This window comes from Emiliania huxleyi, assembly GCF_000372725.1.
Source record: "Emiliania huxleyi CCMP1516 unplaced genomic scaffold EMIHUscaffold_70, whole genome shotgun sequence".
NCBI classification, from domain to species: Eukaryota; Haptophyta; order Isochrysidales; family Noelaerhabdaceae; genus Emiliania; species Emiliania huxleyi.
The window spans coordinates 83,477-104,034 of NW_005196755.1; the positions used below are offsets into that span (position 1 = coordinate 83,477).

Consider the following 20,558-nt stretch of genomic DNA (forward strand, 5'->3'; position numbering starts at 1 on the left):
CGCAGCCGACCCGCGAGGAGCTCTTCAACCTGCGGTTCAGGGGGGACGTCGCGGCGAGGCAGCGCACGCTGCCGTGCCTCCACTGCGGGCGCGCCCCACCTCGCAATCGAGTATGCGGTGCGACCGGTCGGGTGGGACCGCGAGTGGGCGAGGCGGGGGGGGGCTTACCGCTCTCACGTTGTGCCGGTCTGCGCGGCGCAGAAAGGGACCCGTCGTCCCCGTCGTCGAGGCGAGTGCACCGCCTCTTAGACGTCCGCTCGCGAAGCGCACCTGTTCAACCCGGACACACCACCCTGTAGGAGCATGAGGGCGTGCGGCTGCACCTCTCGAAGCGCAGCGCGACCGGCTACGAGGGGGTGTACCAGCGCGGGCGACGCTTTACGGCCGAAAAGCATGGCAAATCCCTGGGCTCCTACGACACCGCCGTGGAGGCGGCGGTGGTGTACGCGCACGCCAAGGCGAACGCTTGCCGGCAGGACGTATTAATAATTATTAACTTTGCTCAAGCCTCTCCTTGTCGTTAGGTGCGCCGGAGGGCGGCGAGCCCCACGTCCCATCTTGCGCAGCACGAACAAGCACTCCTGCCTTACCCGCCCTCCTAGGCGCCCACTTGCCCCGCCACACACACACACACACACCCACCCCAACGGGACCTCATATGATTGTTACTTACTGATGACTGATTATTCCTTCTTCTGTCACCTGGCGGTCATGGTTGCCCTGTGAGTGGGCGTCACATTACTTTCGAGTTTAGGGGTTAATCCTTCCCCCTCTGCAGGCACTCACACTCGCGGGCGACTTATATCCACACTACCTCACTCGCTCCTTTTTCCGTTCAGGCTTCCGCTGCCTCCGCGCCCGCCGAGCAGTAAGCCCCCCCCCCCCCTCTCTCCGTGCCTCGCCCTGCCCTGCCCCCTTCCTGCGCACGCCCGCTGCCCCGCTGTGGACACCTGCGCCCCTCCTCGCACGCGAGGAGGGGCACCCCCGCCTCAGCTTCGCGGTGCACAGAGTCGGGTGGGGGGGTGGGGGTGTGGTGGGGGGGGGGGAGAGGGGGGGGGGGGAGGGGAGGGGCGACGGGGGGTTGATGGGGGGGGGTGGGTCCGGGGGGGGGGGGCGGGGGGGGGGGGGGGGGGGGGGGTGCGGGGCGGCCGGCTCGGTTGCTTCGGGGGGGGGGGGGGGGGGTGGCGGGGGGGGGGAAGGCGGGGGGGGGGGGGGGAGGGGACGGGTCGGGGGGGGGGGGGGTAGGAGGGGGGCGCGGGCATCGTGGGAGGGAGCGGGGGGGCGGGCGGTATGGATTGGCGTAGCGGAAGTGGCGCGCGCGTGACTTCTCCGATAGGACTCCTTTGGGGTGGGGGGGGGGGGGGGGGCTTACCGCTCTCACGTTGTGCCGGTCTGCGCGGCGCAGAAAGGGACCCGTCGTCCCCGTCGTCGAGGCGAGTGCACCGCCTCTTAGACGTCCGCTCGCGAAGCGCACCTGTTCAACCCGGACACACCACCCTGTAGGAGCATGAGGGCGTGCGGCTGCACCTCTCGAAGCGCAGCGCGACCGGCTACGAGGGGGTGATCCAGAGCGGGCCACGCTTTCTGGCCAGACACGATAACAAGTCCCTCGGAACTTTCAACACCGCCGTGGAGGCGGCGGTGGTGTACGCGCACGCCAAGGCAAACGCTTGCCGGCAGGACGTATTAATAATTATTAATTTTGATCAACCCTCTCCTTGTCGTTAGGTGCGCCGGAGGGCGGCGAGCCCCACGTCCCATCTTGCGCAGCACGAACAAGCACTCCTGCCTTACCCGCCCTCCTAGGCGCCCACTTGCCCCGCCACACACACACACACACACACCCCAACGGGACCTCACTTTGATAATTACTGATGACTGATTATTCCTTCCCGTGCCTAGGGGGGGGCATGCCTGATGCCTGCTGGCGACTGGTGCAAGGACAGCGCCGTCCAGATCCTGTGCAAGGACACCAAGGCTCGCCCGTCGTGCTCCTACCACCAGCTGTGAATATCCTCATCTCCACTCATGCCGGCTGTGAATAGGCTTCAGACCAGCTGTGCAAGTTGCTGGCCAACAAGGCTGTCGTTGCAGCCGATGGCGGCACCAGCAGCACGATGGTCATCGACGCCACCGACACGAGCTCACAGCTGCACCTCGACGACAAGCAGAGGAGGGCACTTCTCGGCTGGCACGAAAAGGTAGTTAATGAGTCGGCACAGCACATGCACACACACTCTAGTACTAAAGTCAAGCCTCGGCCTCTAACGGACCCTTCCTGGGCCTCTCCTGCAGGCCCCATGTGCACTGGCCTGGGCTGCATCTACCTACACTACTCGTCAGATCTGATTAACCCACCCAGGTTGTCAGCCTCAACTCTCCGAAAACCTTTGGTGACAAGCACTCCAAGATCATTGAGGAGGGCTCAGCAGAGCACAGGGAGCTGTGGGAGATCCTTGAGCCCGTCTTCAGCAAGCTGGGCTTGAAGCTCTTCGCCGCAAACGCACGCCAAGCTGCCCCCGTGGCGGCCCAAGTACGTCCCACACTAATTCTCAATCAATGTTTTGCTAGGTGACCACGCTCGCTGTGAATGCTGCCTGGCTGCAGGTAAAAACAATTGTTTCTTATTTGATGCAGGCCATCCTCTACCCCGATGGCCAGCTGAGCTTCATCTACCCCCACATGGATGCGCACCACAAATTCCGGGAGCGCCTCACGGTCGTGCTCGAGCTACAGCCCAGCAGTCTCGCGGGTGAGTCACTGCACTTTTGCGTCGGCGGCGAGGAGCTGCGAGTGCCCTCAGCAGGAGACAGAAAGCAGCAGCTCGTCACGGCCACACAGCCACCGTTTGAGGCCATGTCTCGCAGCTGATATTCTCCTCAGAGTTTGAGCCTGCTGTGAATAGGTGTCGACATCAGGCGGCATGGCGCAGCACTACGCGCTGCTGTCGGGCAAGGGTGGAGCGCGCCGCTCGCTCGCGCTCTTCCTTTATCTGGTCGAGTTTGAGGAGGACCTCAAGCTGGGCGAGTGTGCAGCTGGCACATTCCCATCGGGCGGCCTACAGGTATCACAATTCATAGACACTGGACTCATGATTGCATCAACTATTCAGATCATGCTGGAGCATGCGCCCTGCAGCCAGCACTGGGTGCGGGAAGCACGCCATGGCCTCCAATTAATTAATTTTGATTAATTAATTTTAATTCATTAATAGGCACTTTGAGCCGGCATCACAATGGATGAAACCACACACACACACACACTCATGAGCTCATGGTAGGCCCTCCATGACGCTCGCGTGGAGCGAACGCTCAGCACAGAGTGCAAGGTCGAGCTTGAGCCATCCTCCTGCAAGGTCAAGGAGGAGATCATGCAGTTGGCGGGGGAGGGGGGCAGAGAGCGGGGGAGGGGGCCTGCTGGTGGGAGGCGGCCCACTCCCTTTGTCTCCACGCTGGGCAGCGAGACGATGCTGAGGCAGCACGCATCGATGTCCGAAGCTTGAGCTTCCATTCTACCTTAGGCATGAGCCTATCACAACTAAGTGCTAACTAATGCATGTGGTAGGATAAGGCAGGGCACCGCAGCGACAAGCTTGGGACGTGAAGCCTGGGAGGCGCTTGGCGACCGCCTGGCGGCTGACAGGCGGCGCTGGCAGGCAGAACACCTTGAGGCGCAGTGCGAGCTCGAGCGCGATCGCGCCGCAAGGCGGTACGTTCGCCAAGTCTACTACAGGCGAGGCCCCTCAATATTATTAATCTCAGCACTCATTTCTCTTCATTAGAGAGGCTTGTATTTTAAGAATTCTACTTCATTATCACTTCATCGTGTTAGGTGCATTGCTGCTGCTATTACTTGAATAGTAGTTGATATTGTTGTACTACGAAATTACTACTTTGCGCTAGGCGCGAGGGTGACTTCGCGACCTTAGTCGAGTACAACGACTACTTGGAAAAGGTGGAGTCGCTGGTCGCAAGCCTCATTGAGGGGGGCGAGGAGGCGGAGAAGGCAATGTCGTTTTTGCAGTCACTCGCCGAGACAGAGAAGATCACTAGCGCCACCAAGAGATGTGAGGATCTGAGTGATATGAGGAGTGCAGTGAGCAAGGAGAGCAAGGCGAGCAAGCGCGGGAAGAGGAGCAGAGGAGCAGGGACGAAGGCGAGAGAGACACTCCGGGAGGAGTATGGATGGGTTTGACTAGGCCCAGCTTGGCGTCTCCTGCTCAGGCAATATCTAGCCGAGAATGACACACTGCTTGATCCTCTGGCCCTTCACACCAACACGCCCACCGTCACACACCCCACTGGTAGCGCTCTACTGAGCCGCGGCCATCATGAAGTTGGGGTCCCCACCGCCATGTCCAATCACAAATAATCGGCCACAAACAATTGGCTTCTTCATGAATAATCTGCCTCACACTATTCATGTGTCTTCCTTAGGTGCGCGTCAAAACCCCGCTATTTTTTTGGGAGACCGACACACCACCAAAAACTGTTACAGAGTGTTGGCAAGTCAGCAGGCAGCACCAGCGACCGCCACCTGCCTTACCATGCCTCGTCACAAAAGTGCTCTCTCCCAATATCAGATATCACGCCCCGACGGCACTTGGAAGCACACACACTCTGCGCCGATCATTCTCCTCGGTCCGCAGTCGGTGTTCTCGCCCGAACACGAAAGACACACACTCGCCAGCGGCGGTCAGAGCAGGCAGGCATGTGAGGCTCAGAGAGCACCGACAGCACTCAGGTGTGGTTTTGGTAATCTCAGGCAGGGCTGGCCCACAAGCAAGGCCGGTAGACCTGTATCACACAGCCAGTGGTATATCGACAGGCATATCAATTTCAGAGTGTGGCAGAAGCATGATTAAATCAATTAGGTTGCACGGAGGGCGCGAGTGGCTGGTATCTGTGATCTCTCTCAGCTCATCTGGGTGATCGCGACTAATCTCAGCTAATCTCGTTATATAAACAGGCAGCCGAGGTGGGAGTGTGTGTGGCCCGGGACCCGGTCCTGGTGCGAGGAATAGCAGCCAACCAGCACCATGCTGTGTTCGTCAGCCTGTGAGCATGCTGCCACAGTCAGGAGTGACAGAAAGAAGGTGTCTTTGCAGTGTCTCTCAGAGGGCGTCTCTGCTCTGTGTCTCTCTGCTGTGTCTTTCGGAAGTGTCTCGGCAGGGTTGTCCCACACATAAATGCCGAGCTTTCGGTGGTCGTGTGGCCGTAGCTCGCACTGCAGAGCAGCCGCCGGCCACAGAGCAACGGACAGGTACAGTTGCAGACCACCGCAACGAATGCAATCAACTCCTTGTCCAAGCCTCCGGAATGGTCGGGCAATGATGGCCGTGCCGGCGCCCACGTCGTCTCCAACACCAGAAGGCCCGCGAGCAGGCAAAAGGACACACACACACATGGTTGACAAGCGGGCCGACCCCACCGCCGCGTGCACGCTGCGCACCCCCTGTAGGGCGCGAGCCGAGACACGAGATGTCACCTCATCTGATAAGCACCGCTCACGGTCGGCGGTGCAGTGCTTGAACACTGGATGATACGGCATTCGGGACGTTTGGACATACGACCGCCGAGGCGAGAATGTCACAAGAGGAGAATGTGACACGCGGCGAGACGTCCGGTCGGGGCCCTTCGGCTGCCCGTCCTTGTAAAGAATAGAGAAAACCGAACGCCCTCGACTGCGAGGCGGGTAATTGAGAATTTCAGAACAAAAGCCGGTCTCGCACGCACGATTTACACGACAGACAAGGCGCAGACAATAGTGGATAGAAGCCGTCGTCCTCACCACAGAAGCAGATGTGAGCGTCATGATTTCTTGTTGGTTTCCGAAAATCTCTCTCTCAGAAGCAGTCGTCAGACTTCCAATCTCAGAGAGAGTTTTTCAATCTCAGCGGGGAATGGTCCAATCCGTGAGCACCGTGAGGGAGATCTGAGCAGCTCTATCCAGGGCGAGCCCGTCATAATTATTATTGTTATGATATTAGCAGAGCAGAGCATGGTGCGTGAGAGGTGAGTCGCAGCTCCGCCCAAGAGGGAATCTTATACATCATATCCGATCTGAGAGAGAGAGATTTTGTATCCTCTCTGGTCTCGTGGCGCGCCTCCCAGGCCCGCCGCAGCGGTCCCGTGGGTATCCATATCGGTCCACGGGCTGGCCCTGGGCACATTTACAATGGGAAACCCTTGTTTCCTAGTCACTCGGTCCCCCAACGGAAGAGGCCTCTCTCCTATTGCCTATTGGAACAATCCAACATCAGATTTGCCTCGTGCGTCCCTTTTTGAGCCGGAAAGCTATTTTTCTTTTGGGTCCTATGGGCACCCTAGTACGTCCATAGCTCCGTTTGAGGCCGGGTTCTTCGGCATGGGATCTGCGAGCTCGCTGGCCTCGTGTCGCAAGCACCGATGCGGGGTGATGAAGGGTCTCCCGGAGTTGCCGGTAAGAAATTCGACACCGGCGTTTTTTCGGCGGCATATAGGCGACAGCCGCCAGTGACCTGCCGAACCCTCCGACTCCGCTCCCCCGATTCCCAAGACTCCAGCTGAAGACTCTCGGCTTTAAAATCTGTTCTTCTTGAAAGAAAAACACGCGCGCTTGTGGCTTGAGCAGGCGGCAAGGTCTATAGCGACAACGACGGCATCCTCGACTCCGGGAATGGAGCACTTGGAGTGCGGTTATCAACCTCACGCCCAGGACCAGCTCAGGAATGAATGACTGTTTGGCAATTTTTTGTTTTTGATGGCCTCCCACCGCATCGGCGCCCGCCTCGCGGGCCTCTCGCCGGAGCTGCTCCTCGCAATCATCAAGGAGCAGGGCCCCTCACGCTCGCAGCTGTGCGCCATCATCGAGGCGCAGGCGGGCGCGAGCGACGCCGCGCTATGGCGCGAGCGACGCCGCGCTATGGCCTCCCACCGCATCGGCGCCCGCCTCGCGGGCCTCTCGGCGGAGCTGCTCCTCGCAATCATCAAGGAGCAGGGCCCCTCACGCTCGCAGCTGTGCGCCATCATCGAGGCGCAGGCGGGCGCGAGCGACGCCGCGCTACGCGTGGCGGAGGAGCACGCCGCTCGGCTCGTGGAGCAGCACGAGTGGATCCTCTCCGAGGTCCTCCTCTCGCCGGACCTCGCCCCGCACATCCTCGCCCAGCTGCCGACCACGGAGCACGCCGTCAAGAAGACGTGCCGCGCGTGGCGCCGCGGCTGGAAGGAGACGCTGAAGAAGCGCGAGAGGCCGCGCCTGCTCGTGTTCGGCGGCCACGGCAGCGAGGGTGAGACTGTCAACTCGCTGGAGCGGTACGACGCGTCCACAAACGAGTGGGCGGAGGAGGCTGTGGCGCCGATGCTGACGGCACGAGGGGAAGCCCGCATGGCGGCACTCGACGGCAAGCTGTACGCTGTTGGCGGGTACGACGACGACAGGCTCACCTCGGTGGAGCGGTACGTTCCCGCGACGAACACGTGGGAAGCGGTGGCGCCGATGGCGGCAGCGCGGCACTCTCACGGCGTAGCGGTGCTCGACGGCAAGCTGTACGCTGTGGGCGGGTACGGCGGCGACGGCGGCACCCTCAGCTCAGTCGAGCGGTACGACCCCGCGCCAAACGCGTGGGAGGCGGTGGCGCCGATGGCGGCAGGGCGAGCTGTTGTCGGCATGGCGGTGCTGGACGGCAAGCTCTATGCTGTCGGAGGCTACAACAACGACGAAGGCTACCTCAGCTCGGTGGAGCGGTACGACCCGACAGAGAACGCGTGGGAGGAGGTGGCGCCGATGGCGGCGGCGCGGAACTCTCACGCCGTGGCGGTGCTCGACGGCAAGCTGTACGCTGTGGGAGGCCAGAACTACGGCCTCCTCAGCTCGGTCGAGCGGTACGACCCGGCGACGAACGCGTGGGAGGCGGTGGCGCCGATGGCGGAGGCTCGCGCAATCCTCGGAGCTGCGGCGCTCGATGGCAAGCTATACGCTGTGGGCGGGTACGACGAGGACGAGGCCCTCAGCTCGCTTGAGCGATACGACCCCGCGACGAACGCGTGGGAGGCGGCTGCGCCGTTGACGACCGCACGATCTTTTCATGGCATCACCGTGGCGTAGGGTTCTCTGGAGGGAGAGGAAGCAAGGACTTTCCATTCCTTCGCCAGTGTGCCGGAGGGAGAGCCGGAGTGAGGTATCAGCAGGTATCTAGCAGGATCCCAGACAGAGTCGTGTGCGTCGTAGAGGTGTGGTTTGTCGTTCTGGAAAGCGACGAGTGCCCACTTGATCCGCTCGCTGACCCGACACCGCGATCGGTCAGTCGTCAGTCGAGAGCCGCCAGCCGAAATCAGTCGAGATCAGTCGAGATCAGCCAAAAGCTTGAGACGTGAGATTAGGAGCAGCTCACGAGTCAGGACCCGAGGGACCATCCATGATTGTGGAAGACGGCTAAAAGTGCTAGTTCCCCATCGGGAGAGGACGACCCCGGCTAGTCGCCGACCACACCCACAAAGAACCCTGCACAAGGATCGCAAGGGCGGGGACCTGTTCCCTTTTACCCACCTCTAGTATTTATTTACTTGGGCTAGCCTTGGCAGGGCTGCGGATTCCCCGGCAAACCCACGACCGGGTGCGAAGCGGCAAGATGCGCCTCGAGCAGGCCAATGACGGCCTTCGCAGCCGCACAGTCGCGATCCTCCGACCTCATCATCTCGAGCAGCGACTCACCTTTGTAAGGCGTCGTCGCGTCCGCCCCTGCCTCGAGAAGCGCCTTGACACACCCCGTCGCGCACCGTCTGCACGCGATCCAAAGGCAAGGCTCGCCCTCCGGCGACTTGACCCCTAGCGAGGCTCCGTCCTTGAGGAGCCGCCTGACCTCCTCCTCCCCTGGCCTGTGCTCGCACGCATAAGCGAGCGCGGCGCTCAGCCTGTACCGCCGCGCCTCATCCGCCAAAGCGCGCAACGCCGCGGCCGTCGTGTACTTGACGGTCGGGGGGCGCACCCTCATCAAAACAGGCAAGTAAGAGGGGTATGGCCCGCGCGGAATCCACTTGCCCATACTCAAATTCCGGTTAGGCAACGGCGGATTCACCAGTGCGGCGGGCTTGCGTCCAGTAGGGGAGATGTAGCCATCGTCGAGCTTCGTCTTGTCGAGCGGCCGCGACGACGCGGCGGCGGCGGCGTCTCGCTGCGGCACTTCCGTCACGATCTCGTCGAACTCGCCGGGGGACACGCAGAGCCACGCACACAGCTCGATGGGCGCATCAGCAGAGGTCGCCGTAGGGAAGAGCCGCCGCAGCTGGAGTGGGAGAGGGATGCCCTGGCGCAGCGCGTCCATCTGAGCCGCCATGCCGACGCTCGCGCAAAAGTCGGGCGTGTCCGCGCGCGCCGCCCACCGCCGGTGCACCAGCGTGACAAACTTGAGCAGCTGCGACTTGTGCACCGTCCACGTCGGCCCGCCCGGCAGCACCGCCTCGACGACCGCGTACGTGCCGCTCGCGCCAAAGACGGGCGGCACGTGGTGAACGACCTCGGTCACGATGACCGGGTAGCGGTGCCACGGGTGGGCGGGCGGGTCGAGTGAGGGCGGCTTCCGGAAGAGCGTGCCGTTCACCTTGTGGGGCTTATTCGGCCGTTTGAGGTGCGGCGCCTCCGAGACCCAGGCGATGAGGCCCGGGAACGGCCTGCTCGTCGGGCACGAGTGCTCCGGCCTCTCCACGTCTCCCCCGCGCGGCCTCTTTGGCGCCATCTGCCCTTGGTTGTCCGCGCCGCGCGCGCGCGCCTTGCCCCTGCTTGGCTGGTGGTACGGGGGGTGGTACTGTCCCTGCCGAGTCGAGAGGGGAGCGGAGGTGCGATAGGCGCGGGGGGGGGGGGGGGGAGATCGGGCGGCGCACGTTGGGCATGGCCTTTTGGAGGCCCATTCTGGCCTCCTCGTTGCTGAGGCACGTCGGCACGATCGGCCGGCATTCGCCGACCTTGATCCACTTGCCGTCCGAGCGAGGCCGGTTTGTAACCGGGCACGTGTCCGAGGCGAGCATCGAGACGGGCAGCATGGCGACCTCCGGCGAGTAGAACACGTCGAAGCTCTCGTTCCCCCGTGCCAACGTGCACCGACGCGAGCCCGTCCTCGGGAAGGGCTTCCCCTCCAGCGGCTCGTCGGGCACCACGTAGGTCTCGAACAGCTCGTACTCTCGCACGCCGGACTGCCAGCCGCAAATCGTGCTGTGAATCTGCCAGGAGGAGAGCGTTTCGGGCGGCGAGCGGTTCGGCACTGCAGTGGAGCGGGTGGGCGGGCGGGCCGGGGCCGCGCGCAGCGCAGCGGCGCACCTCAAGCACAGCGGCGGTGTAGGATCCCCACGACCTGCCGACGAGCGAGCGGAACGCGTCGAGCTTGGCCTCTGTCCCGTCCGGGTTGATCGCGACGCACGTCGTCTGGCCGTAAACGAAGTACTCGGCACAGAGGATCTCCAGGACCACGAGCCGTCCTCCGTGCCACGGGAAGTGGGGCAGCCTGCGCAGCGTGCACTCGATCTTTGGAGGCCGCATCTGTGTATCTCACGCGCAACTTTCTTTGTTCCCTCGAAAGTGTGGTGGTGGTGGTTGTGTGTGTGTGTGTGTGTGTGTGTGTGTGTGTGTGTGTGTGTGTGTGTGTGTGTGTGTGTGTGTGTGTGTGTGTGTGTGTGTGTGTGTGTGTCTCCGCGCCCTTGTCGTGCCAGTGTGCTGTGAGAGAGGCTTGTAAAAATTCTTTGTTCCCCACTCTTTTATGTCCCACCATGCAGATCTCTCTCTCTGTTGTGCGAGGCGTGAATGAACCGCGCCATTCGCTCTCACCTGGCAACCCTGTCTGCACGTCTCGCGCGCGCGTGAACAGGGCAGGTCATTATGTCCGCGGCCCACTATGTCCGCTGTAGGACAGTAGCAGGAGCTGCGCGTTGGGGAGCATCGTGTTTTTGGGCGCGGCACGTTCCCGCCGTTTTGTCGAAACAGTTTGTTTTTCTCTTCAGGGCCCGCTCCTGTCAAACTAGATTCCCTTTCCCCCTTGATACAAAACTACACTGTGGAGAGGCAACGTGGCCGGCGGAAGCTCTGCGATGTGCTACGACTCCAACAAAAACAGAAAAGAAGCTTCCGTCTCAAACCCCCCACTCTCGGTCGTTTCAAGACTTTTACAATTACACTCCCCCGTCGTTTCAAGAACTTTCATGCGCGAGAGACTGATTTCAGTGTATGTACATGTAGCTCTTACGAACATACGCGAGGGTGAGCTGCTGACAGGGGTTTGCGATGAGAATCGATCCGAACGTGGGCGCGTCTGCCATTCGCGATTCTCGCGATTCCGATTTCAAATCTCAATGCCAAAATTAAGGCTCTGCATTCACGGCAATAGGGACACCCTTCCCATTCTGATGCAGCGTCTTCGTGCTGCCGGGCTCGCGCGGCCGGCAGCGGATGATCTGCTTGGATATCATGACCTCCTCTCGGGCCTTGCTATAGGGCAGCCGCGGCCCGAGGGAATATAACTCAGGTTTCGTCCCCCCAGGGTCCCCCCATACAAGACCGCAAGCGTCCGTCCCTCCTAAAAGAACAAGAGGGAATGCACGAACAGGGACGAGCGATCGATCGATGAGGGACGCGAGAACAGGGACCTGTTTATTGAGTTTATGAACGAGGTTTATCAGTTCAAATAAACGGGTGTTCAATTGAACTTCACGCGGGAGCGGGCGATCCTGTTAAATAATCTTAAATAGTGAACCAGGGGTGTTTATGAACTCTTAGCTAGTCCGTGTTTGTAACTTCACACGCTGAGTTTTTCAAACCGACTTCGTGTGTCTGTGCTGCGAGGCGGTGCGCCCCCGAAATGGCTCAAGCTAGGCTCACGATCTTCTTTGCCACCGCCGTCGTCCTCTGCTCGACGGCAGCCTTCACGCCCGCACCGGCGCACTCCGGCCACGCCGCCCGCGCCGGCCTCCTCCGCCACTCGGGTCTCGAGCAGCAGTACACGAGCAAGCTGCGCCAGCACACCGGCGCCGGCTGGCTGCAGCGGGTGAGGCGCGCGGCGGTGTGCGCGCGAGGCGCCCTGTCCGCCACCGCCGCCGCCACGCCCGCTCCCGCCGCTCCTCCTCGTGCGACCGACTCTGGCCGTGCCACCGATCCCGAGGAGGCGGCAGCAAAGCGGGCGGGCGGGCTCCGGCAGATCCTCGCGCGGGCGACGGCGCCGCGGGGGCGCTTCAACGCGCAGGCCGCCGACCCGCCCGTCCCTCCGGCAGGGTGGCTGCGGAGTGTCGATGTCATGGGTCGTGTGTTCTACGTCAACACAGCCTCCCGCGCCACGGCATGGGAGGTGCCTCCGCCCCCCTGCCGCCGTCGCCTGTGAGCAGCGCCTCTTCATGCCTACCGCTGTGAATAGGTGCCGCCCTCAGACCCTCTGCTTCCGTCGCCTGCCTCCGGAGGCGCAGCCGCGCAGCAAGCGGTCGGGCGGCAGCCGAGACTAAAGTGCTCGTGGCAGTTCGAGCGCGAGCAGCAGGATGGGCAGCCTGGAGGCGGATGGCGCAGGGGGGGAGGGGTTCTCATCGCGTCTCGCCGTACTCAGGCGCGGCAGCTCGACGCGGCGCAGTGGCGAGAGGAGCTGCGCAAGCGAGGTGCGAGATTGTATCTCGAGATTGCATCTCGGGGAGGGAGCGGGCAGCGAGGGTTCCTGTCTCTCAATCCACATCCATCCTCCCCAGGCGCCCCCGACATCTACGCCGCGCCTCCCCCGCCCACGGCGCACGGCTCTGCCGACGCGCACACCCTCACAAGCGTTGGATTGAGACTGGTTGACTCGCTAGGCGCACGGCTCCGCCGACGCGCGCAAGCTGCTCCAGCTGCCCCCCGTCGCTTCCCCCGACTTCGGCGCCTGATCTCTCCCAATCTCCGCGTCGTGACGTTGGCGGTACGCCTGTCCTCCTTCCTGCAGGCCCGGCCCCAGCTGGCCTCGGGCCGCGTTGTCGTGCCGCCTGCCTCGCGGCCTCCTCGTAGCGAGGGGCGGAGGCGTCGGGAGGAGGACGGGGAGGGGAGGGGGGATATGAGGGGGTCGGCGGTGTGCTGAGGCTCCGCCAGCTTCGCTTCGCTGTGGTCCGCGGTGACGCAGGGCGGGAGAGAGGCGGGAGAGGCGCGCGTGCGAGTGAGCGAGGGGCGGTGAGGGAAGACCGGGAGAGAAGGGCCGCAGGGACGGGCATGGCTGCACTAGTGGGTGGGGCGCGGTCAAGTCCACGCAGCCCGTCTACGGGTACCAACGGCTTTTGAGTGTTGTTACCGCTGAGCCCGAGGTTGCAGGACACCCAGCGGGTCCCAGCACATTCGCCATTCCAGTATCGAGTATGCCGGCGCCAACTTGATTCGTAGATGCGGCATGCGCGTCTCCCCTCCCCTCTATGTGTGCCCCGGCCGCCAGCCCCCAGCCGCCCCACCTCCCCCTCGCGGTGCAACGCGTATTGCGTAATTCCGTAATGCGTAAAATCGCGCGTGTTCCGTGAAAAGCGCCCCGGCCTAATCCTACCAGCTGCAGAGCGGCCCCCAGCCGGGTTGTTGCACGAGTATGCCTGTCGCTGTGTCGGCTGTGTGTCGGCTGCCGAGCGGTGTGGCGTGTGCGTGTGGCGGTGTGGGTGAGGACACGTGGCGCGCAAACGCCGTCCGAGACGACCGAACTCCTCCGCCACACCCCGCACGCCGCCATGGCCGACGGCCGGTGCGTCGGACTCGCAACTCGGCATGTTCTCCGCCCCGCCCTCGCGTCACAGCCCGAGCGTCGCTAGTCCAACCCCTCCTACCGCCGAGTACCGCTGCAGGAGGAGGGAAAGGATGCCGGCGACCGGCAGCGCGGCGATCAGGTAGATCGCCAGCAGCACTCGCGCCATCCTCGCTGCGCGCTCGGGGCTGCCGTCCACCTGCAGCGCCAGCACAGAGGTCTGCCGAGAGCTAGCCGAGATCCAGCCAAGAGCCAGCCGAGATCCAGCCGAGATCTGGCCGAGGGAAGCCCTCCGCCTGCAGCGCCAAGACAGAGTTCTGCGCCGACGGCATGCAGGACTGCAGCAGCAGCACCAAATCGCGCAGAGGGTCGGCGGGGAGGAGCCCTGCTCGCAGCGCGGCCTGAAACAGGGCGGAGAACAGCAGCGGTCCAGTGTTCAGAGAGACCCCTCTACCAAAGCACCTGCAACAGGCCGGCGCAGAGCAGCGACACTATCTCGGCTACGTCTCCCCCGCATCTCGGCTACATCTCGCATGCAGCAGGGCGAAGGAGAGCAGCGGCACAGCGCAGAAGCGCGCAACCGCGATCGCCACCACGTGCGACGCCGACGCGCCGAGCTCCCCCTCCCCCGCCCTCCGCTGCTCGGTAGGCGCGGCGAGCGATCCGGCGAGCACCTTTAGGAAGGTTCCAAGAAGGCTCCTAGAAGGCTCCTAGTGGTCGGCAGACGCGGCGAGCGATCCGGCGAGCGCCAGCAGCGCTGCCGGCGAGTATGCTTTGCCGAGGGCCTCGAGGCAGCGGAAGAGGGGAAGCCAGCTCTGCAGCGACGGCGCAGACGGCGCAGCGGCAGGCAGCAGCGCGGCGCGGAGCGGCGGCGCCGACCCGACGACTAGCCCGGCCAGACACGCGGCTATCGGAGGGCTCAGAGCGCGGCGTAGGCTCGCGCGTAGCTGCCGCAGCCGCGCCGCCCTCGCGGCGCCGACGGGGAGGGCGGCGGTGGCGGCGGTGGCGGCGGTGGCGGAGGTGGCGGGGGAGAGGGCGGCGGCGGTGGCAGTGGCGGCGGGCTCGGCGGCGGCGGCGGCGGCGGCGGCGGGGGAGAGGGCGGCGTGGCCGGTGAGAAGGGCGTAGCCGAGAGTCCAGAAGAGAGGAGACCATCCGAGGAGGAACATGGCGACGAGAGATGTTGCCCGGCGACGGGTGGCCTGGTCGTTGCATCACGCTCACACACTGTGATTCCTGTCACGTAGTTCCCAGCGCCACGAGCGCGGGGTTCGTCCGCCACGCTGCCGTGTGGTCTCTCCTCGCGGGCCGTTCTAGAAGGCTCCTAGACTCCTAAAAGGTGCGACTCGCCTCCTGCGCCGCCCCTCGGAAGAGCGACGAGACGAAGAGGAGGGGGAGCACGCCTAGCGCCACAGATCGAAGGTGCGGCACACACGGGCCAGCCCCCGAGTGTGGTAGCACGTGCTCTCCAATGCATGACGGCAGGGGACACGTGACGGTAGGGGACACGTGCGCTAAGAGAGAATCTGTTGCGTGCGCAGTAGAGCCATATGCAGCGGCGATATATGTAGCGGCGAGAATGTAGCGGCGAGACGAGAGGAGGGGCGAAAGCACGCCTGCGTTGCCAAATGAGGAGAGGACGGAGACGCCTCTGCCCGCCGACGAGCGGCGCGGCAGCCGCAGCAGCGCCAGCGAGACCTGATCAGCAGATGAGCTCTCTCCCGGTGCTCCGCTGCTTGTGGCAGGCATGGCTCGCTACGGCGGGCTGCAGCGACACCGAAGCGACGGACGCGCCGACGGCCACCTGAGCCCACGCGGCGATCGGCATCACCGCCAGCGCCGCGCCCGCCTGCTGCTCGGCGACGGTCGACGCGACAGACGTGAGCAGCATCGCCGGGAGAAAGACGTTGAAGACGACTCCGGCCAGTGATCGTATCTGAGAGCCGGAGAGGTATCCCGCCTTGGTGGCGCCATAGCCGATCGCGCAGCTCGTCAGAAGCTCGGCCATCGAGTCGCGCGTCAGCCGGAGGATCACCGGGTTGACGTCGAGCGCAAGCGCAGCAGCAGCGCCGCCGCCGCCGCCACCGCGCAAGCGCGCGGGCGAGGAGGAGTGCGGCTGCGCGTCGCCGCGCGCGTGGCTCGTGCGAAGCGGCGGGCGCGGGCCGGCGAAGGCCTCGCAGCGCGCGGCGAGGGCAACGGCGACGAGAAGCGACTTCGACTTCATGTGCCCACACCGAGGCAAAGAAAAACCGCTACAAAAGAAATCCTCCCCGCCGAGCGAGCGAGCGAGCCCGACATGCCTCGTCTGCACTCCGAGCTCGCTCGCGAGACCATCGCCTACACCGCCGGCTTCCTCGTTCTCCATTTCGTCTGCCGCACTCTCTCACACTACGCGTCTCCTACCTTCCGCCGCTGCTCACCTTCGGACAAGGCGTACTGGGCTGCGAGCATGGTCTCCACCGTCAACGCTGTTGCCGTCGCCGCCGTCGCCATCCAGGCACCTGCGGCAGAGCCGTGGCCAACTCTCGCGGCGCCTACTCATCAAGCGCATTCTCTACCGTAGGTCTTTGTCACGGAGCCGGGACTGACTGCGCTGGCAGACGACCTCCATGCGTCTGTGCCGGAGCTCGAGAGCTGGGGAGGCTTCTTTCTGGGCTACTTTGTCGCAGCTCGGCAACGCGTACTGGTGGCGCGAGTGGAGCGGCGTCGAGGCGACCACAGTGCACCACGTCATCGGCATGGTTGCGTACTGGCGGGTGCTCACGGGCGGGTTCTGCCACTTCCACGCCCTGTGCGGCTGGCTGCTCGAGGCGACCACTCCCTTTGTGAACCAGAGATGGTTCTTGCAAAGGCCGGCTGGAGCGGCACGCTCGCTTACAAGGCGCCCTCGACACGCGGCCGAGATGCGGCCCAGAAGCTGATCCGAGGTCGCCACACGCGTGCACTAGGCGAACGGGGTCGTGCTGGTGCTCGGCTGGCTGGCGCCGCACTCCTCCTCCTCATGTGGGCCCTCTCCACAGCCCGTGAATCGAACGCGTCCTAACGGCCCATCAGGCGCTGCGCATCCTTCTGTTCGGGTGGGCCCTCTCGCAGCGCGCCTCGGAGCAGGTGGCGGAGCTCGACGCGCCGAACGCGGCGATCATGTACTTCGCCTTCGCCGGCGGCTACCTGCTGCAGTGGTTCTGGGGGTACAAGCTGCTCCGCGGGCTCCTCAAGGCGCTCGGGGTCGTCGGCAAGAGCGGCACGAGGGACGCAAAGGCGTTGTGACGTGTGTCAAATGTGTCTTGGTGTGGAGACGCGCCGGCACGAGAGAAAGGATCTGGCATGGTGTCATGTGTACGATCGGAGATCGTGTCATAGTGTGACCGCGCGGAAGAAAATACGAAGCCCCTTTTTCATGACAATACACAATTCTGTCAATTCTGTATTCACGGCGCGGGAGTTCGGCTTCTCGGATCTCCTCTCGCGCTTTTCGTCGTTCGTGGATCGGTGACGGTGTGCGCATCAATGAACACCCCTGGGGGACGGCGTCAACGAGTGATCAAAAGCGTTTGTTCTAATGTTTGTTCTGGGACCCAGTCCGCGAGGGCGCGTCGGTGCTGCGGTACCGGTCTCCTCGGCTGTCAGTCTGTGCGTTTATCTCCGCACGAGTAGCCGACGAGCGCCGCGCCTCGCTGCACGCGATTGGCGAGTCGTCCAGCCCGTTGATGGTCGAGTTGAAGCGGCGATGGTCCTGGAAGAATGCACCTGGCAGCAGCCGCAAGCGTGAAGGCACCGCGCAACGCGCGTGTGGAAGGAGGGGCCTCGGCCTCGGTAGTGCCACGACTGGCCGAGGCCGTCGGGGCGGAAGACGGCGAAGCCCCGGTGGAGGCGGCACCAGTGCTTGATGATCTGGTCGGACATCGGGTCCCAAGAGCGGTTTGCCTGGGCATTGTGTCGGGCATGCCCCGAGGCATCGGAACCAAGCCGAGATGTTGCCGGCCGAGATGCACATGACATGCGCATGTGCACAAACATGCAGCTGTGTTTGCGGGCGATCTTGCTAAGGTCTGGCTGAGATCGTCGCCTTTTGGAAGGCGAAGAGAGAGCGAACGCCAGCCCGAGAGATGGCCATGGCGTGGGCGCACGACGCGCAGCCACGCCCCGTCCTGCGGCGGTGCATTCGACACCGTGTCGCCTCGCTGTCTGTGTGAGAGGCCCACAACGCGTCCAGAGGAGTCATGGTCTGGGTGGTTTTCCCGGCCTTAACTTCGGCCGCCTGAGCAGTGGCCCGGTCTGCACCTTGAGATTGAGACACAGCCCCAGGTACACCATGAGCCCCTCGCCTACTCAGAGCGGTGCGTGTGCAAAGTTGAGGCCATCCGCGTGCAACGCCGCAAAATGCAGAGGCCGTGGGCGCTCTCGTTGGCAGCAACCGCCGCCACGTCGCGCGCGCGTGTCCCGGCGGCCGCCAGGCCGATGTCATCTTCAAAGAAGTAGCCCCATTCGCCTAGGCGTGAAACACATGCATTGGGAGGGGACCGGAAGATCTCGGGTAGAGACTTTAGCTCCAGTCGCCGGCGGTGGGAGAGCGCGCAAAGGTGCTGAGCAGCTTCCAAACGCCAAACACGTTAGACCAGCGGCGCGTGGGGCTGTCGTTGGACAGCGCGGCGTGTCCCGGCACGAGCACCGCCTTGAAGCCGAGACCGTCGAGCAATTCGAATGAATGAATCGCTCGTGGGCTCGACGGGTCCAGCGTCAGAATGAAGGCATGCGGCCGGCGTAGCTGCGCCGTTCCCTCGCGCACTCGGTCGCCCTCTATGATCCTCTCCCGGGCATTGTGGCGAACGAGACGGTCGGCTCCGCCTCGGTGCGCCCTAGCTGACTCCTCGACGATCATACACCTGCACAGTTGAAAAAAACGCATGATCCGTGTTGGCATTGATGTCGCAGCACGCTTGCGTGTTGGAGGGTAATGCGGCGGTGAGAGCCTGTAATTCTCGTTACACCGCTGGGGCAGCTCAGGATCGAGGTCGAGGAGGGGCGGAGACCGTTGATCCGCGCCTCGCTGCTTGCACGTGGTAAGTGCCGTGGCACTGAGCTGCTGCATGTGCCTGCATAACGGAACCGTGATGTTTTACTTTGTGGGCTCCAGAAGTTTTTGCCGCGCCCGGTGATTGCCGCGCCTCCGGGCTCTCGCAGCAACCCGCTGGCGGGCGCGTGCTCCCCCGGTAGCCGACCCCACGCTCACCGCCTCTCTTTCGGCCCTGTCACAGGCGGCACCCCACGCTGAAATTCGCATCAAGGTTCCCTCACCGGTGAGCTAATTTGGTGCTGGCGGCGGAGCCGAGGCATGAATCCGATGGAGCTGCCCTTCGCTGGGAAATTAGATGCCTGATAATCGCTCTTGCAACGCTGAATACACGCGCAAAGCCCCGCAAAGACTGCGGGCGGCACATTTCCAACACGCGCCCCCTCTGACTGTCTTCACACGCAGGCGGGCAACATCATTTCCCTCCTCCTCATCGCCATCTTTGATGCCGCGAGCTCCTCTAGCAAAGTGCGCCGATAAGGAAGGCTAACTGCCGCCAGCCTCTCTCTTACTTGGCCGTGTCGCCCGGCAGGCGCGTTGGTTCTCTGTGCACTCCTTCGCCAATCTGCTGGTGGTGGCCACTTCGATCAAGTCGGTGCTGGTTGTGATGAAGGACCCCTTCAACGCGATGGACTCGCGCATCTACCACGATCGCAGCGTATTTGGCTCCGCCTCGCCGTGGCCGATCTACATCGTAAACGCGGTCCACGTCTACCACATGCTCGCCTTCCGCAACCTCACCTCCGCGGACTACTTCCACCATCTCATGTTCATCCCGACTGTTGGCTTCCTCGGCCAGACCTATGAGTGGGGTGCGCTGCGCAACTTTCTATGCTTCTTCATCAGCGGGCTTCCGGGCGGTGTCGATTACCTCATGCTCACGCTGGTCAAGCACAAGCAGATCGACGTGATGCTGCAAAAGCGAATGTGCGCTGCGATCAACGTGTGGCTCCGCAACCCTGGCATCACGTACGAGGTCGCGATCATGTGGATGGCCTGGCTGTACGAGCGCTCCACCGTCCCACCCGCCGTCATCCTCCTCGTCGCCAGCCTGTCGTGGTTCAACGCGCAGTACTACAACAAACAGGCGGTCGCCAACTACGCCATCGCGCACGTGTTTGGGCGCACCGCACCGCCCCACCGTCTCACCAGAAGCTGCTCTGAGACCGCGCATGCGAATAGGCACGTCGAGGAACGGATCTCGGTCACAACCGGCCTCAAGGTTCCAGAGTGGGGCCCCGAGGCAAAGAAGCCGCAAAACACGATGTCATGAGCCCCGCCCCCCCTCTCCGCGAAGAGCGAGAGGCAGCCATAGACCCGGCACAGCCCAGAAACCGCGGCGTCAGGCGACGCGCCGCGCGCGTCCACCCACGCTTCAGTACTACGTCGCGATACTCGTAGAGTACTACGAAACGGTTCCCCCTCTCTGTAGTGTATTCTCCGCGCCAGCACAGAGGCGCGTTGGTGGTGTAGTGCCTCTTGCGGACCGGTGTACTTGTGTCGTTTGTCAGTGTCGAAGTTCCTGTGCCGTGCCTGTGGCGAGTGCTGTGCCTGTGAGAACCCCGCTCGTAGGTAGACGTGGAGTCGCGAGAGGGTTGCGCCCCTCTTTTGCCCCACCACCTTGTGTGTGCGGAGAAGTTTATGTATGCAAAAATGAGAGCGTACGGCACATACCGTTGAGTTCCCGGCGGCGTAAATAGCTGACGCGAGCCCCCCGCGTACAGCCGTTCTTCAGTGCACGTGGTCTCGCCGAAGACCAGGGCCGTAATGTGCACCTCTCGGTCATGTAGGTGCCGTTCA

The 20,558-nt window shown here is 63.3% G+C and overlaps 6 protein-coding genes across 6 annotated transcripts; 4 read left to right on the top strand and 2 right to left on the bottom strand.

Moving 5' to 3' along the window:
- Window positions 1-6,903: 6,903 nt before the first annotated feature.
- Window positions 6,904-8,085, top strand: EMIHUDRAFT_358503 (kelch domain-containing protein; the record flags this gene model as incomplete). Its single annotated transcript, XM_005761586.1, has 1 exon — window positions 6,904-8,085. One exon carries the CDS (start codon window positions 6,904-6,906, stop codon window positions 8,083-8,085), a length of 1,182 nt encoding a protein of 393 aa, XP_005761643.1.
- A 463-nt stretch (window positions 8,086-8,548) lies between these two features.
- EMIHUDRAFT_105605 (hypothetical protein) lies at window positions 8,549-10,509 on the bottom strand (the record flags this gene model as incomplete). The annotated part of the gene is made up of 3 exons (XM_005761587.1): window positions 8,549-9,787; window positions 9,858-10,193; window positions 10,291-10,509. The coding sequence occupies 3 exons, from the start codon at window positions 10,507-10,509 to the stop codon at window positions 8,549-8,551; spliced, it is 1,794 nt and encodes a 597-aa protein (XP_005761644.1).
- Window positions 10,510-11,821: 1,312 nt separating this feature from the next.
- On the top strand, window positions 11,822-12,863 carry EMIHUDRAFT_216554 (hypothetical protein; the record flags this gene model as incomplete). Its single annotated transcript, XM_005761588.1, has 5 exons — window positions 11,822-12,086; window positions 12,231-12,304; window positions 12,554-12,602; window positions 12,690-12,763; window positions 12,792-12,863. The coding sequence occupies 5 exons, from the start codon at window positions 11,822-11,824 to the stop codon at window positions 12,861-12,863; spliced, it is 534 nt and encodes a 177-aa protein (XP_005761645.1).
- A 577-nt stretch (window positions 12,864-13,440) lies between these two features.
- EMIHUDRAFT_452869 (hypothetical protein) lies at window positions 13,441-15,916 on the bottom strand. The gene is made up of 7 exons (XM_005761589.1): window positions 15,465-15,916; window positions 15,304-15,385; window positions 15,038-15,090; window positions 14,440-14,889; window positions 14,224-14,364; window positions 13,987-14,091; window positions 13,441-13,889 (listed from the first exon to the last, which is right to left on the bottom strand). Exons 1-7 carry the CDS (start codon window positions 15,909-15,911, stop codon window positions 13,737-13,739), a joined length of 1,431 nt encoding a protein of 476 aa, XP_005761646.1. The 5' UTR covers window positions 15,912-15,916; the 3' UTR covers window positions 13,441-13,736.
- A 67-nt stretch (window positions 15,917-15,983) lies between these two features.
- Window positions 15,984-16,954, top strand: EMIHUDRAFT_216558 (hypothetical protein; the record flags this gene model as incomplete). Its single annotated transcript, XM_005761590.1, has 3 exons — window positions 15,984-16,157; window positions 16,357-16,512; window positions 16,742-16,954. 3 exons carry the CDS (start codon window positions 15,984-15,986, stop codon window positions 16,952-16,954), a joined length of 543 nt encoding a protein of 180 aa, XP_005761647.1.
- Window positions 16,955-18,610: 1,656 nt separating this feature from the next.
- EMIHUDRAFT_216561 (hypothetical protein) lies at window positions 18,611-20,231 on the top strand (the record flags this gene model as incomplete). The annotated part of the gene is made up of 4 exons (XM_005761591.1): window positions 18,611-18,649; window positions 19,164-19,226; window positions 19,291-20,024; window positions 20,213-20,231. 4 exons carry the CDS (start codon window positions 18,611-18,613, stop codon window positions 20,229-20,231), a joined length of 855 nt encoding a protein of 284 aa, XP_005761648.1.
- Between the last annotated feature and the right edge of the window lie 327 nt (window positions 20,232-20,558).